Source organism: Cervus canadensis, chromosome 7 (assembly GCF_019320065.1).
Source record: "Cervus canadensis isolate Bull #8, Minnesota chromosome 7, ASM1932006v1, whole genome shotgun sequence".
In the NCBI taxonomy this organism is placed as follows: Eukaryota; Metazoa; Chordata; class Mammalia; order Artiodactyla; family Cervidae; genus Cervus; species Cervus canadensis.
In genome coordinates, this window is record NC_057392.1 from 50,172,255 (window position 1) to 50,189,647 (window position 17,393).

At 40.4% G+C, this 17,393-nt stretch overlaps 2 protein-coding genes across 5 annotated transcripts in view; both read left to right on the forward strand.

Annotated features, from left to right (window-relative positions):
• The first annotated feature begins 327 nt into the window (after nt 1-327).
• Nucleotides 328-810, forward strand: LOC122444714 (ribosome biogenesis protein NSA2 homolog). Its single transcript, XM_043473351.1, has one exon. The coding sequence runs from the start codon at nt 328-330 to the stop codon at nt 808-810; it is 483 nt and encodes a 160-aa protein (XP_043329286.1).
• Nucleotides 811-16,084: 15,274 nt separating this feature from the next.
• Nucleotides 16,085-17,393, forward strand: part of ATP13A4 (ATPase 13A4) — a 115,871-nt gene continuing 114,562 nt past the window's right edge. For 2 of the 4 annotated variants that reach the window (XM_043473347.1, XM_043473350.1), the window contains exon 1: nt 16,240-16,492. In XM_043473347.1, coding sequence (XP_043329282.1) covers nt 16,430-16,492 — 63 coding nt within the window. In that variant the 5' untranslated portion in view covers nt 16,240-16,429. Of the gene's footprint in view, nt 16,116-16,239; nt 16,493-16,875; nt 16,952-17,393 lie in introns of those variants that run through there. The other 2 variants (XM_043473348.1, XM_043473349.1) reach the window with 2 other exon arrangements.

A 17,393-nucleotide genomic window follows, 5' to 3' on the forward strand; every position in this document is an offset into this window, starting at 1 on the left:
GTATTCCAACTGTACTCCAATAAAAATTAAAAAAACAAAATAAAATGAGTCTGTGTTTCTTCTCCTGGGGGTGAAGAAAGTGCTTTGACTTGCTCGTTTCAGCAGCCACACAGGTTTGTGAACTGAGGACTTGGACACTCCCTTCTGCATGGATTTTACCTTTATTAATTCCCATGATGCTCATTCACTGTGGTCTTGTGATCTGCCCTTCATGGAGTACTTGATCCTATTCTGAGCAGTACTAAGTGCTTTACAAGATCACAAAGATGGGAAATTTGAGAACTTTGCACTGCAGAGACTGCACCTGGCAGCTCGGCAGCCGTCACCATGCCACAAAATGAATATATCCAGTTATATAAGCGCTATGGATATCGTTTGGATTACCATGAGAAAAAGAGAAAGAAGGAACGTCGAGAAGCTCATGAACGTTCAAAGAAGGCAAAAAAGATGATTGGTCTGAAAGCTAAGCTCTACCATAAACAGCGCCATGCTGAGAAAATACAAATGAAAAAGACTATTAAGATGCATGAAAAGAGAAACACAAAACAGAAGAATGATGAAAAGACTCCACAAGGAACAGTACCCACATATCTACTGGACCGAGAGGGACAGTCTCAAGATAAAGTACTTTCCAATATGGTTAAACAGAAACAAAAAGAGAAAGCGGGAAAGTGGGAGGTCCCTCTGCCCAGAGTTCGTGCCCAGGGAGAAACAGAAGTATTAAAAGTTATTCGAACAGGAAAGAGAAAGAAGAAAGCCTGGAAGAGGATGATTACTAAAGCCTGCTTTGTTGGAGATGGCTTTACTTGAAAACCACCTAAGTATGAAAGATTCATTAGGCCAATGGGATTACGTTTCAAGAAGGCTCATGTAACACATCCTGAACTGAAATCCACCTTTTGCTTGCCAATGCTTGGTGTAAAGAAGAATCCCTCATCCCCACTGTATACAACTTTGGGTGTTATTACCACAGGAACCGTCATTGAGGTGAACGTGAGCAAGATGGGCCTTGTAACACAAGGAGGCAGAGTCATCTGCAGAAAATATGCCCAGGTTACCAAGAATCCTGAAAATGATGGATGCATAAATGCAGTCTTACTGGTTTGACAGCAGTTACACACAAATAACTCCTTATAATTACTGAAGACTACACACCAATCGGGAAACCATCACTCTGGTATTTCTGAATGCTACCAATCAAACTTACATGTTGTCTTCAGTCAAAGATAACTATTTATTCTGTTTTAAAAAAGAAAAAAGCCAACATTAAAATGATCTTGTTTTACAAAAAGAAAAAAAAAAAGATCACAAGGATGAGGCAAATTGTAGCTTTCATCGAACGGATGAGGAAACTGAGGCTCACGGCAGTGAAGTGACTTGTCAAGATCAGGTAGCAAGAGAACAAGAGACAGGAAGTTAATGTGTTTCCCACCTCTTGTCCCAAATACTTAACTATTTATAGGCACTTAGTATGTGAGTTCCTGGTTGCCAGATGCCAGAAGAGTGCTGACCAAGGAAGGTCCCTGTGCAGATGTACCAGAAGTCGAGAGGAGGGGCAGGCTGGGATGCCTTATGCAGAGTGGGACGTCTAGATTGGAATTGCACCAGCCAATCCCTAGAGTTCCTTCTAATGACAAGATTATCTGACTCTGAATTCCTCTCATTTAAGAAGCTGAGATTGCCCACCTTGGACAGTGAGGCTAACAAAACTTGGCTGAGATTCTCCCACTTTGCAGTGCTCTTTGATGGCCTTTCAAAAAGTCCCTGGAAATCCACCACTCCAAATCTGTCCCCCACTAGGCCTGGCAGGAGGCCTTCTGTGAAGTTCGAAGGAAGCTCCTAGGCAAATTTTTGCCACATTGACTCTGCACTAAGCACTTTATATGCATTATCTCACCTGTCTTCTTATCAAAATGCAAGAGGTTTATTAGAGGTTAAGGAATTTGTTTTAGATCACACTGAATCTAAGTGGCAAGGCAATAACTGGAGCCCAAGACACTGGACATAAAAGCTCATATGCTTTTTGACTTTATTGATGTATAAATGGACTACAATACACTGAGAATATAAAAAGTATAAAATATGTCAAGTGTACACCTGTGAGATGATCACCCGTCAAGAGGACTGAAGCCCTTTCTCATCAACACTGGGTAGCAGCTTCTCTCTATTAATCCTAATTCTTCTCTTGGCTTCACTAGATCAGTGTCAGTTCCATCCTACATGACAAGCAGTCAGATGCCCAACCTGCGCTTCCTAAATCTTCTGTTCTTCTATTCCTCAAGTACCTTTGAGAGTTTTTGCAAATGCACTTCATGGGACATAACTGAGTTTCTCTTATCAGCTTGTTAACCCTCCCCAAACTGATTTTGCCCAGGTAATTGAATATTTGGATGATTCTTCAATCGCCAAAAGCCATGCAGCTATTGTCACAGAGCAGACAGGTTGCAACCAGGCCTGTAGGTGGCAGGCTGCAGGGTCCAGAGCAAGGCCTAGTGAGGCAGGCTCAGTGGCCAGGGTTGGGATGTCTTTGACTTAACCTGGCTTGCTCAAAATGATGACATCTTTCAACCAATCGGTTTGTGTCTGTGTTTATTTTAGAAAGATTAATAAAATTATTTTATCTTATTTATTTTTATCAAAGTATGGTGGATTTACAGTATTAATCTCAGGTATACAGCATAGTGATTCAGTATTTTTATAGATTATACTGCCCTTAAAGTTATTACAGAATAATGGCTGAATTTTCCTATGCTGTGCAATATATCCTTGTTGCTTATCTATTTTACACAGTGTAGTTTGTATCTCCTGATCACATACCCCTATCTTGCCCCTCCCTGCCAAAATAAAAATGATTTGTCTTTTTTCCCCATTTTCTGTGTCTATGTAGAATAAATATACAAATAGTATTTATAATATGCTTTGTATTCATATGTGCTTTGTATATGTGTATATATATATATATCTGTTTCATATAAAAATATTTTTAGGGAAGAAAAAATTCCCAGGTATAGTTATCTTTAACTTCCACTAATTTTTCCTTTAAAAAATATTCTTATAATTTGTTTGACACTAGTCTGGGTATGTATACACTATCTTGCTCATCCTTACAACCACCTCACAGAGTAGAGCAGGAGTATTATTCCATTTCACAAATGAAAAAGTAAACTAATGCCCTGTAGGGTGAATGGGATATAAACAAACAGAGCAACAAAGCAGGCAGACGATAACAAGTGTCCTGGGACCAGAGGAAGACTAAAGGGGTAGTAAGCTGCTCAGGCCCCAGTGGAAGGAGAAGCTCAGGGACATTCTTGTGACAGACACGGAAAGAAAGCAATGTTTCACGGAGCCTTGCAGAGGAGGTCAGTGGCAAGACAGTGACGGCCCCCAAAAACCTCTATTAAAACAGAGATTGAGCTGGAAGCAGGCAGACTTGTGTTAAAGTTGTGTTTGCATGACAAACTCAGTTTTTCCTTAGATTATTAATCTAAGATGATTGAGTAGAGTTAGTGGAGGATCTGGGCAAGTCGAAGACCTCAGCAAGCCCCCTTTGATACCTCACAATGGAGGGACAGGTCTGAGTACTGGAAGTGCTTTAGTTCCAATTTCCACTCAGTTTCTCATCAGGAAATAACACTTCCCTCACCCATTTGCTTAAGGCTTTGGAAGACAGCTGTAAGATCAACAAATACAAGCTCTGAACTTTGTGAGGCTTTCATTGCAGTCTCTTCTCCCTTCCCAAATATCCTTGGTTGATACACTCGAGAATCTCTTTCCTTCTGTGCAGTGTCACTTGCTGATGAATGATGAAAACCATAACCAGCAAAAGTCGTCCTAAGGTGGACATAAGGGAGAATGGCAAACAAGGAGCCCCAGTAGCACCCCCAGTTTTGCCTTTCTCTTTCTACCTCCATGGGGGAGAGTTCTGACAAAATGTGGTCCACTGGAGAAGGGAATGGCAAACCACTTCAGTATTCTTGCCTTGAGAACCCCATAAATGGTATGAAAGGGCAAAAAGATAGGACACTGAAAGAAGAACTCCCCAGGTCGGTAGGTGCCCAATATGCTACTGGAGATCAGTGGAGAAATAACTCCAGAAAGAATGAAGAGATGGAGCCAAGGCAAAAGCAACACCCAGTTGTGGATGTGACTGGTGATAGAAGCAAGGTCTCATGCTGTAAAGAGTAATACTGCATAGGAACCTGGAATGTTAGGTCTATGAATCAAGGCAAACTGGAAGTGGTCCAACAGGAGATGGCAAGAGTGAACGTCAATGTTTTAGGAATCAGTGAACTAAAATGGACTGGAATGGGTGTATTTAACTCAGATGACCATTATATCTACTACTGTGGGCAGGAATCCTTTAGAAGAAATAGAGTAGCCATCATAGTCAAGGAGAGTCCAAAATGCAGTACTTGGATACAATCTCAAAAACGACAGAATGATCTCTGTTCATTTCCAAGGCAAACCATTCAATATCACGGTAATCCAAGTCTATGCCCTGACCAGTAATGCTGAAGAAGCTGAAGTTGAATGAGTCTATGAAGACCTATAAGACCTTCTAGAAATAACACCCAAAAAAGATGTCCTTTTCATTATAGAGGACTGGAATGCAAAAGTAGGAAGTCAAGAAACACCTGGAGTAACAGGCCTTGGAGTACAGAATGAAGCAGGGAAAACACCAGCAAAGTTTTGCCAAGAGAACACACTGGTCATAGCAAACACCCTGTTCCAACAACACAAGAGAAGGCTCTGCACATTGACATCACCAAATGGTGAACACCAAAATCAGATTGATTATATTCTTTGCAACCAAAGGTGGAGAAGCTCTATATAGTCAGCAAAAGCAAGACCGGGAGCTGATTGTGGCTCAGATCATGAACTCTTTTTTGCCAAATTCAGACTTAAATTGAAGAAAGTAGGGAAAACCACTAGACCATTCAGGTATGACCCAAATCAAATCTCTTATGATTATACAGTGGAAGTGAGAAATAGATTTAAGGGACTAGATCTGATAGACAGAGAGCCTGAAGAACTATGGATGGAGGTTTGTGACATTGTATAGGATACAGGGATCAAGACCATCACTGAGAAAAAGAAATGCAAAAAAGCAAAATGACTGTCTGACAAGGCCTTACAAATAGCTGTGAAAAGAAGAGAAGCGAAAAGCAAAGGAGAAAAGGGAAGATATACCCATTTGAATGCAGAGTTCCAAAGAATAACCAGGAGAGATAAGAAAGCCTTTCTCAGTGATCAGTGCAAAGAAATAGAAGAGAACAATAGAATGGGAAAGACAAGAGATCTCTTCAAGAAAATTAGAGATACCAAGGGAACATTTCATGCAAAGATGGGCACAATAAAGGGCAGAAATGGTATGGATCTAACAGAAGCAGATGATATTAAGAAGAGGTGGCAAGAATACACAGAAGATCTATACAAAAAAGATCTTCATGACCCAGATAATCACGATGGTGTGATCACTCACCTAGAGCCAGACATCCGGAATCTGAAGTCAAGTGGGCCTTAGGAAGCATCACTATGAACAAAGCTAGTGGAGGTGATGAAATTACAGGTAAGCTAACTCAAATCCTAAAAGATAATGGTGTGAAAAAGCTGCACTCAATATGCCAGCAAATTTGGAAAGCTCAGCAGTGGCCACAGGACTGGAAAAGGTCAGTTTTCATTCCAATCCCAAAGAAAGGCAATGTCAAAGAATGCTCAAACTACTGCACAACTGCACTCATCTCACATGCAAGTAACGCTCAAAATTCATCAAGCCAGGCTTCAACAATATGAGAATCGTGAACTTCCAGATGTTCAATCTGGTTTTAGAAAAGTCAGAGGAACCAGAGATTAAATTACCAACATCTGTTGGATCATCAAAAAAGCAAGAGAATTTCAGAAAAATATCTATTTATGCTATATTGACTGTGTAAAATCCTTGGACTGTGCAGATCACCACAAACTGTGGAAAATTCTGAAAGAGATGGGATTACCAGACCACCTGACTTGCCTCCTGAGAAATCTGAATGCAGGTCAAGAAGCAACAGTTAAAACTGGACATGGAACAACAGACTGGTTCCAAATAGTAAAAGGAGTACACCAAGGCTGTATGCTTGTCATCCTGTTTATTTAACTTATACACAGAGTACATCATAAGAAACACTGGGCTGGATGAAGCATAAGCTGGAATCAAGATTGCTGGGAGAAATATCAATAACCTCAGATATGCAGATGACAGCATCCTTATGGCAGAAAGTGAAGAAGAACTAAAGAGCCTCTTGATGAAAGTGAAAGAGGGGAGTGAAAAAGTTGGCTTAAAGCTCAACATTCAGAAAACGAAGATCATGGCATTCGGTCCCATCACTTCATGGCAAATAAATGGGATACAGTGGCTGACTTCATTTTTCTGGGCTCCAAAATCACTGCAGATTGTGACTGCAGCCATGAAATAAAAAGACTCTTGCTCCTTGGAAGAAAAGTTATGACCAACCTAGACAGTGTATTAAAAAGCAAAGACATTACTTTGCCAACAAATGTCTGTCTAGTCAAGGCTATGGTTTTTCCAGTGGTCATGTATGGATGTGAGAGTTGGACTATAAAGAAAGCAGAGGGCTGAAGAATTGATGCTTTTGAACTGTGGTATTGGAGAAGACTCTTGAGAGTCCCTTGGACAGCAAGGCGATCCAAGCTGTCCATCCTAAAGGAAATCAGTGCTGAATACTCACTGAAAGGAGTGATTTTGAAGCTGAAACTGCAATACTTTGGCCACCTGATGCAAAGAATTGACTCATTTGAAAAGATCCTGTTGTTGGGAAAGATTGAACTGTGAGGAGAAGGGGATGACAGAAAATGAGTTGGTTGGATGGCAATACCAGCTCAATGGACATGAGTTTGAGTCAACTCCAGGAGATGGTGATGGACAGGAAGGCCTGGCGTGCTGCAGTCCATGGGGTCGCAAAGAGTCAGACATGAATGAGTGACTGAACTGAACGGAACTGAACTGAACTCCATCTCCAGCAGGGACCTGTTCTGAATTCCCACCAGGAGGCTCAGCCCTGTCCCTGGGTCATCCCACAGTGGGGGTACCAAACCCAGACCAGCCTCACTCTACACCAGGAGCTCCAAGTCACACTACCCACCAGTCTGACCAGAGGCAGTGTTCCTGATTGAGACAGAATAGGATGGTCAAATAGTTAGCTTAGAAACCCCATTAAGGAATTGTAGATAGGGAAATTTAGGGGATTGAGGAAACCACAGTAGGAATACTGATCACTCAAGAAAGTAATGAAAAAATTCTGAAACAATGTGGGCTTGCTTGACTCATAAGGCAAAACAAGTCACTTAGTATCACAGTCAGATTGGCTTGCTTAATGATAAAATCAAGGTAACTTGCTTAGAAGACAAAACCATGCAACAGAAGCAGGAGACATAACCTAAAACAAACAAACAAACAAAAAAACTATGGTGGCATGAGACCTATATCCTCCTGTGAGCTCAGTGAGCTGGTAACACCCTAAACGTGTTTTTTGGCCCCAAGACATGTTCTTTGCACCATGCAACCAAAACAATAAAACAATAGTAGAAAATAAGGACTACGACCTGCCCTGTGGTGTCATCAAGTTAATGACCCCCAAAACAGGCTCTGTGTACACAAAAAATAATCACTTATGGGAAGGTGACTTTTCAAAATGAAAGACCCTCATTGCACTGAGACTTGAAAATATTTTTTCCAAAGTGCTATGACAAACCTAGCCTGACCATACAGGGAGGGACAAGCAAACTTTCCTTGCTCTACGTGGTGGAGGAACTGATGATGAAAATGTGATGTCTACTCAAAAGAGACCATGAAGACCTTCTCTTCCTTCCCTCTCGTCCTCTGATTATAAAAATGTAACTCACTGAGTACCCAGGGCAGCAAAACACTTGCCTGCCTACTTGTGAACCTTGCAAGAATCCTATTCTAATAAATCACTTCTTATCTATTACTTTGTCTCTTGCTGAATTACTTTCTACACTGAGACATACAGGACTGTGGGGCCAGAGCTCTTTGGAGCCCTGGAAATGACACCTAACAATTTCACTCTGATTCTGCTAATTGGGCTTCTGTCTCATTCCCAAACGTAAGATCCCCTGTGGGTACTACTGTTCCACAGTTCCTGTTTGGCAGCCTACCTCAAGCCCCAGATCCTTCTTAGGAGTAAGGACTAGGCTTTCTCTTGCCAGGCTCCTACCCAGAATTGGAACATTCCCCCAGGCTCAAAGTCTCTGGCTGGGCTTGGCCACTAGAGAACAAACTCCTGGAGCCAGCTTCCTGTTTGGATTTCCAAGTATCACCTACCCCATGTTCCTCACAGCTGGACTTAGCTACTTTTTGGAAACATTTCCACTTCTGTCTTATGGCCTCCTTTCTATGGCCAACTGCTCTTCTGAGCTGTAGGCAAAGATTGCCATAAGACAATTGGCTAGATTGAGCTTCCTTTGTTAGCACCTGCAAATTCATCAGTTTGCCAAGTACAGATATCCAGTCCATTGGGTATGTTCACAATCCTTTCTATTCTGCCAAAATCAGTAATTGGATATATCCTGCAATTCTGTGATATGGTCATGGCTCTATCCAGTTAGTGGATTCTGCAAATGTTCTATTTAAGTTGGACTTTCCAAATGAAATCCTTTTTTAAATATACTGGAGAGACTGTTCAAAGAATCCTATTCTGATTCCTTTGCAAAAAGTGGGTAGCATTATGGTGCAGTGTAAGGTACCTTATGGGCTTCCCTGGTGGCTCAGTGGTAAAGAACCCACCTGCAATGCAGGAGACACAGGTTAGGAGTATCTTCTGGAGAAGTGTCTTCTTGAGAAGATCATCTGGAGAAGGAAATGCCAACACACTCCAGAACTCTTGCCTAGGAAATCCCACGGACACAGGAGCATGGCGGGCTACAGTCCCTGGGGTTGCAAAGAGTCAGACACGACTGAGTGACTGAACGACAATAACAATAACAAAGTACCTTATATAAGACTCAAGTTCTTTATTTGAGGCCCACCTCTCATAGATTGTGACCTCGGAAAATCGTTATACAGTTTTCTTGGAACTTTTTCTTCATCTGAGAAAAAATGAAGGTAATTTAGTAATTTCTAAGGTCTAGTCTACTTGTAAAAATCTATGGTTCTTAATAATTTTACCTTAGCATGTATGATTTTGCATATTCAAAATTTCTGGTTAGAAGTTCTCAAGAGTAAGTACACTGGCATGAAGTTTCTGCCTGGGGATTTACTCTTTTGGCTTCCATTTTTATAGACTGTCCTTAAGGACCCAGTATTGTCGTAATAGTTGCCAACTGAGATACACTTCACAGAAGAGGAGCCGCCTTACCTCCAGAGAAGAGTTTTTCATTTTTTTTTTTTTTTTTCACTTTTTTTTTTTTTTTTTATTAGTTGGAGGCTAATTACTTCACAACATTTCAGTGGGTTTTGTCATAACATTGATATGAATCAGCCATATTTACACTTGTTCCCCATCCCGATCCCCCTCCCATCTCCCTCTCCACCCGATTCGTCTGGGTCTTCCCAGTGCACCTGGCCGGAGCACTTGTCTCATGCATCCCACCTGGGCTGGTGATCTGTTTCACCATAGATAGTATACATGCTGTTCTTTTGAAACATCCCACCCTCACCTTCTCCCACAGAGTTCAAAAGTCTGTTCTGTATTTCGGTGTCTCTTTTTCTGTTTTGCATATAGGGTTATCGTTACCATCTTTCTAAATTCCATATATATGTGTTAGTATGCTGTAATGTTCTTTATCTTTCTGGCTTACTTCACTCTGTATAAGGGGCTCCAGTTTCATCCATCTCATTAGGACTATTCAAATGAATTCTTTTTGACGGCTGAGTAAAATTCCATGGTGTATATGTACCACAGCTTCCTTATCCATTCATCTGCTGATGGGCATCTAGGTTGCTTCCATGTCCTGGCTATTATAAACAGTGCTGCGATAAACATTGGGGTGCATGTGTCTCTTTCAGATCTGGTTTCCTCAGTGTGTATGCCCAGAAGTGGTATTGCTGGGTGAGTTTTTCATTTTTGAAAACAACAGAAAGCCAGGTGGTTGCTTCTGAAGATGGACCAATAGGCCAAGTCACCCTAAGGAAGGTCAGAACCTGATGCCAAGCAATGATATTTGAGAGCAATACTTCTGAGAAGTAGAGACAGTGGTAACCTGCTCTTTTCTACTGTAATTAATGGGGAGTCCCTGTATATTTGTATTAGACTCTTTCATCTTAGGGTTGCTAAATGTTTCATAAATGAAATTAATTCAATTAAACTTCACAGCGCCACTTTGAGGTAGGTAATTCCTCTTTGGGACCTCACATCTATGCTTGCTACGATGTCATGCGCAGATTATACGGTAGTGCAGATTAGGACAACTAATAATAAGATGAGTTTAGATAAAGTTCTAGAGTTAAAGGTCTCACGCTTTGCAAGTAAGCAGACTGGAGGAACGAAGACTGGAGACGAAGCTTGAGGCAGCTCATTGCCAATGATGACAAGCAGAGACATCACGCTCATTTTGAGTTCCACCTTATATTGAGGACACATGACCCTGAACTGGTCTTTGTGACCCCTTTGTGACTCAGCTCCTAGAGCTCTCAAGTGGGGGCAGTAATATGACTCATCTCCTTACTTCACAGAGATGTTGCAAGGAATAGTGTTTGTAATCTGCTGTGGAGTTCTCAGATGAAAGGTGGAGGTTAATATATGATGAAACATGATTACCACTTATCTTCACACCATCTAAATGGGTTAGGATGTGAAGAAGTCACAGGCCCAGAGTCCTGGAAGAAACTGGAAGTGTCATTATTTCTATTTTGCAACCATTACATACACCCAAAGAGGGTGAGAAATAGAGCAGTGGACATGTTCCTGAGATAAATGAGAGCAAACTGGGACACCAGATCAGCAAAGTGGCAGCTATATTTTGGTTTTCTTCTTTTTTTCTTTTCCATTCTTATTTGAAATGGAGTATTTGAGAGGGAATGGCTGAAGCAACATCTCCTCTTGGGAATTCCTCTCAATTCTAAGTTATCAATATATAAATATATGTGTATTATTCAGATTCCTAAGAATGGGCTCACATGTATGTTTTTCAGTGGGCCTTTGCTTTCAGTCTTTGTCAGTAATGATTTCTCTATCTCTCCATCCATTTGTCTAGGTTGGCATGGAGCTTCCTACCTCCATGAAGTCTTTTTGTTCTAACCCTACCTGAACTTTCTCTGCCACTCTTTTGTAATTAGCACTTGTTTTGGAATTCATATTTTGGTGTTTGTCTTGCTTCTTAATGACTTAGCTCTTCCAAGGTATATTAACTCACATTCTTCATCTAGTACAAGTTGGCATAATGAAGTGAATCAAACAAGTGTTAAATAAATGAATGAATGGTCTCTGTTAGAAAAGTGTCAATATTTGAATTCAGATCACACCAAACCCACATCTGCTGCACTCACCATGTCATATTATGCTCTGTGAGGCACATCCAGTGGAGAAGATATTTCAAATGGGTGATATTAAGGAAAAGAGAGACTGATTTAAATAATAAAACTTTTAACTCCTTGGGTAAATTCTAGGGAGCATAATAACTGAATTGTATGATAAGATGTTTAATTTTGTGAGAAATTCCCAAAATGTTTTCCAAAGCAACTGCACCATGTTGCATTCCCATCAGCAATGAAACCTCCTGTTCCACATCCTTGCTGGTATCTGGTGTTGGCAGTGTTCCAGATTTTGGCCATTTTAATAGGTGTATAGTGATATTTCATTGTTGCTTTAATTTACAATTCCCTGATGGCATAATCAAATGAGGTGATTATAAATAACAAACACAAAAGTTATTTACTTAAATTATTTCTTGATTAATTAGTTCAGCCTTGATTATTAAATTCCTTGTTCCTAAACATATGTCTCCACAAAAACCTGCACATGAATGTTGATAGCTGCCATTCTCATAGCCAAAACTTGGAAGCGACCAATATGTTGTTTGGTAGGTGAATAGATAAATAAACTGTGGTACATCCAGAAAATGGAATAATATTCAACTCTAAAAGAAATGAGCCATCAAGACAAGACCGGAGAACTAATGTGCATATCACTAAGCAAAAGAAATCAATTTGAAAAGGCAACATATTGTATGATTCCAACTATGTAACATTCTAAAAGCAACACTATGGAGACAGTAAGAAATCAGCCATTGCCTGAGGTCATCGGAAAGTTAGGGATGAATAGCGGGAGGAAGGAGAATTTTTAGGGCAGTGAAGCTATATGATACTATAGGGGTTAAAACTCACAGAATGGACAACGCCAAAAGTGAATTCTAGTGTAAACTGTGGACCTTGAGTAAAAATGACGTGTCAGTGTAGGTTTAATTGGTAACAAATGTACCATTCTGGTGGGGAATGCTAATGGGGTAGGTAGGACGTATATTTTTAAAAAGGATATGAAAAATCTCTGTACCTTCTGCTCAACTGTAGTACAAACCTAAAAATGCTCCAAAAAAGTCTATTGAAATTTATTTAATGTTAAATTGTATTTAATAAATAATAATTAATTTTCAAACAATGTTGTAAAAGGAAGTACATTTAACTTAGAGGGTTCAAAAAATCTTTCTATTATCTAGAAAGACTGAGTTATTTTAGAACTTGTTTATTTAGTGGTTCTTGTAATAGTCAAGTACAGGTTGATCAAGGAAAATATGCATATTTGTGATGCTAGTTTATTTTCACTGATATCATTACTTACCGTATTAAGCTCAGACTCAGGCCATTCAGGTAATGACCTTAATCTCTATTTCCTGCCCTCTCTCACTCCCTTTTTCTTTCACTCACACCTTGGTTGCAGCAAAGGTGATGGATTAATTCAGGACCAGCTTGTGTGTTTCTCCTGATGGCTCCCTTGCTTTAGATGCTCTTTCCTATGACACACTTCCAGTCTAAGCCCCAGCAACTCCATCTATTGAAGCTTTTCCTATCTGACTTCAAGGTCCTTCTCAAATACTTCCTTCCCGAAGAGGCTCTCCTGGTCATATAGATTTAATATCTCTCAGAAAGCGCTTAGATTATGCCAAATGAACCTGTAGTGTGAGGCGAGCAGAAGTAACGCAACTTAGATTAGGAGTAGGCCTTCCTACTATCAGGTAGCTTTCGCTTAACAATGACCACTGTTTGCCAATTAGGACCAATTAGCTTTCACCAATGTTTGCCAATTAGGAAATTAGGAGGGGCGGAAACCCCCAGGAAAGTCCCGTGCGCGCAAAAGTATTGACCAATGAAATTGCTTTGCAAACGTGTAACCAATCCGCTTCTCACCCTATAAATTTGTGTAACAGCTTGGGCTCGGGGCTCTCTGACCCGCACTACTGCGTTGGTTGCGGGTGGAGAGTCCTGGCTCCAGTCAGTAATAAACTTCCCTTCCTGCCAGTTGCATTGTCTTGGAAGCCTTCTCTCTTCCCGCTCGGGGATTGGACATCAGGCATAACAGTAGAAGTTGTATTAACCTGATAATGAGGATCGTGGATTGGGAGAGCTGCATTGCCATGTCCAAATACTCGCGCATCACTATTTATTTTCTGTGCTGGCATTTCCCAGTCTACTAAGGGGGGAAGGTCCAGAATAGTACTGACTACAGAGGTCGCTGTCAGGATTGTAAATATGTGTGTAAAATGCTCAGAATAGTGCCTGGTATGTGGAAATGTTCTGTAAATGTTCTGTTTCCTTTTCATGGAATATAGCTCCGTTTCTAGGTACACTCACGCTTACAGACCAACAGTACTAGACAAGGAAGGAGGCTGCCCATGAGTCATGTGGGTTGTAGAGGCATTTGGATATTTTACCATTAGAACTTCTGGAGGGATGTGAGGAAACTCATTGTTTCAAAGTCCTCAGTTCTCCTGGACTATGTCATTGAAATGATTTTCCACAGACTCCTGGTTTTCAATAACATTTTTTTTTTTACATTCTTAAGGACCGATTTTGCTATTCAAGTTGGGCTTAAATATTGCTATGGCATAATCAGATCTGTTTAATGAGGTTAAATTTGTGTGCAGTTTTTCCTGAAATTCCTAATTAATTACACACTCATCTTACACCCACAGTGGCACATGAATTGCCAAGTGTATTCAGGAACCCAGTCAGAAGCAAAAAGTGCAGGAATTGCCAGTTCTAGACAACAGAATGAAACACTTGTTTCTCACTTGCCCACTAGCACTGGTATAATTTTACCACATCATGTACAAACATTTCTCAATCCTCATAAGTTGAGATAAAGTTTGAAGTCTCTTAAATATTTACACGACTCTTGCTAGAGCTCTAAAATATTCACTTACCCTTTTTTGAGATATAATTTTTTGTTGTTGTTGAGATATAATTCACATTTATAAAGTCTACCCTTTAAAAAGTATACAATTTAGTGAGCTTAGTATTTTCACAAAGTTTTGATGCCATAACCACTATCTAATTCCGGAAGATTTTCATCCTCCTAAAAAGAAATCTCATACTCCTCATATTTTGATTTTGTGATAAAATGTTTTATTTATGTGGTTAAGTTGCACTAATCATTTTTAGAAACTCAGAGAGCTACATGTATGTATAAATATAGTAATCAATATTATAATAGGCTATTTTTTAATGCTTATCTTAGTGATACTTTGCCATTTTTTCAATGTTTTACACACATGCACACACTTTAGTCTTTGACTTGCCAGGATTTTTCATATCAGGTTGGTGATATCAGTGCCAACATTTGTGGGTAGCTTGAAGGAGAGTGGGTGGACACATTGAAGGTAAAAACAACTCTCCTTTATTGAACACACACTGTTTCCCAGGCATTACCCCTCACACAGGAGGTAAGTTCTATTGCTATCATTTTTTATTCTACATGGGAGCAAATAGAGGCTTCTGGAGCTTATGAAGCTTGTTATCCCCACATGGCATAAGTAGGAAAGGCCAAATTTGAACCCAGGCCCTCCGAAGAGGGTGACAGAGAGTGAGACGGTTGGATGGCATCATCACTGACTCAATGGACATGAGTTTGAGCAAACTCTGGGAGATAGAGAAGGACAAGGAAACCTGGTGTGCTGCAGTTCATGGGGTCACAAAGATTCATAACTTAGTGACTGAACCTCCAAAGTCAGAACACTTGCCCTTAAACACTGTGCTCTAGTGATTGATGTTAAACTGAATGTCTAGCTTAATTATGATGACAGTCCTTGATCAGAGCTGTACAACATGCTTCCCCAAGCCCCCATTCAATTCCTCCAGTTATTGGTTGAGAAGAGCCAGCTTCTGCAGGTTAAATGCTTACAGTGAGGCTAGCACAGATGAGCAGCTAGATTGCTTTTTTTTTTTCTCTTTCAGAGCAGACATGAATGTGTGTTCCTTCCACAGTACTGGGACTTCTGACAGTTATCTTAGACTTCTAGTACAGCTCTCAAAATAACTAAACATCTTTTACCACATTTGTTTGTGTATTTGAATCCTTACATCAGTTGGAGGATTGCAAATATGACTTGATTTATATATGTTGTCTCTGTGCTCTAATAATGTGTGTTGAATGAGTGTGTGAAAAAAATTTAAAAATGAGTCTAGACTCCTTATGAGTTCAACCACCGGTATTTTATTGAGAGGAGACTGCATGGAATAGTTTGATTATATGTGTGTGTGTGTGTATATATATATATATATATATTTTTTTTTTTTTCTGCAAGTTTCTCAGAAAAGTAAACTGAATTCCACATACTCATTGAGTGGAATATTTTTTTTATGCACACAGAGAAATGTGATTTCAAATACTTTTGAAGACGATTAGTCACAATTTTTACCTTTTGTGAGCAAAATGAATGAAGATCCTATTAAAAGTCGATGGATTAGGGCTTTCATGAATCAAATGAAATCTGCAGCTCTGTTAGCTTCCCTCCCACACAGCTCCTTAGCATCTGTGAAGGAATCTGGGAGTCCTTGTGCCTGTGCCCCACTCCTCGGAGAGGTCCTGCCAACTCTGCATTGTCCCGCCGGATTTGCAGTCAGATGTCTTGGGCTGGCAGGCACTGTGCAGGCAATGAGTTCTTTCCCTGTAAGTTGGGTACAAAAAGACCAGCATGGGAGCAGCCTCCTCTGGGACAGCGGCTTAGAGAGAATGCAGTTAGCCAGGAGCCGGCAGAAATTCCTCCAAGCAGAGGGTGGCTCGTGGGAGGAGTTCAGTTTGCTAAGTACTGTCATTTGCTGAGAGAAGGTGTGTGCTCCAGAGCGAGTTTTAACCTGGAGGATTGTTAACGCGTTAACTCTTTCAGTCAGCTGGAGAGGGAGAGCGGCGGTGGCTGGGCGTGTTCAAACTCAACCTGGACGCATCTGTTCCGGAAGGTCAGGGAGGAGTGGACTCGCTTTTCCATGGGGGACCACTTTGAGAAGGGCCAGCACGCTTTGCTCAATGAAGGAGAAGAAAATGAGATGGTAAGATTCCAGCCACATTCCACCTCTTTCCATTTCCACTGCCCAGCCTCCAACACTCACTCACACACACACACACGCGCACACACACTCACACACACACACTCTCACATGCTGACATGCTTATACACACTCATACACACAAACACATGCTCATACACACACTTCTCTGCGATTTGATTCTGGTACTATGTGAGAAAAGACAAGGTACAAGAAACCTTCCTTTCCCATAAATGTAACCTCTGACACCAGAAATCTGGTAGGCTTAAAAATATTGTATTCATTTTATCAAGAATGTTTTGAAGTAGAATTGAAAGGGAGAGAAGTACAATGCCACTTTATGATTTGTTTCGAGTCTCATCAGTATAGCCAGTTCTGGTCAAAACCTACTAATTTCAGCAAATCCCTGATGTTGGGAGCAGTGTATTTCCTGATAGGAGAAACTAGCACATCTTCAGTGAGGTAAGAGGGCAGTGGGGTCCTGACCTCCTTCTCTGCTCACATATCTGTGTTCACAAAGATGTCTGGGCAGAAAACACATAAAAACGTTAACAATTATCAGCCTATGTCCGTTTCTCTCTCTCTCTCTCTTTTTTTTGTTGCTTCTCTTTACTTCTAGAATTTTACTTGTTGTTCCCTTCATACAGATTGGTTACAGAAAATTTTCTGGAGTTCACAGTCTCTTTTATTTTAGGTATGTTCCCATCTGAGAAACTGTAGGAAAATCAAAGATGATTCTTACGCTCTTGCTGAAATTAAAGCTGTATTTCTCAATTACAATCTAATCAAGAGAGAGTTAGAAATGTGTACTTCTGTTAATAAGGCCGTTCTGCTAATTGTGTAAGCATAGTCTTTTATGCCAGTAATGGTGTAATTAAAATGTTAAAATGTGAAGTTCTCATTC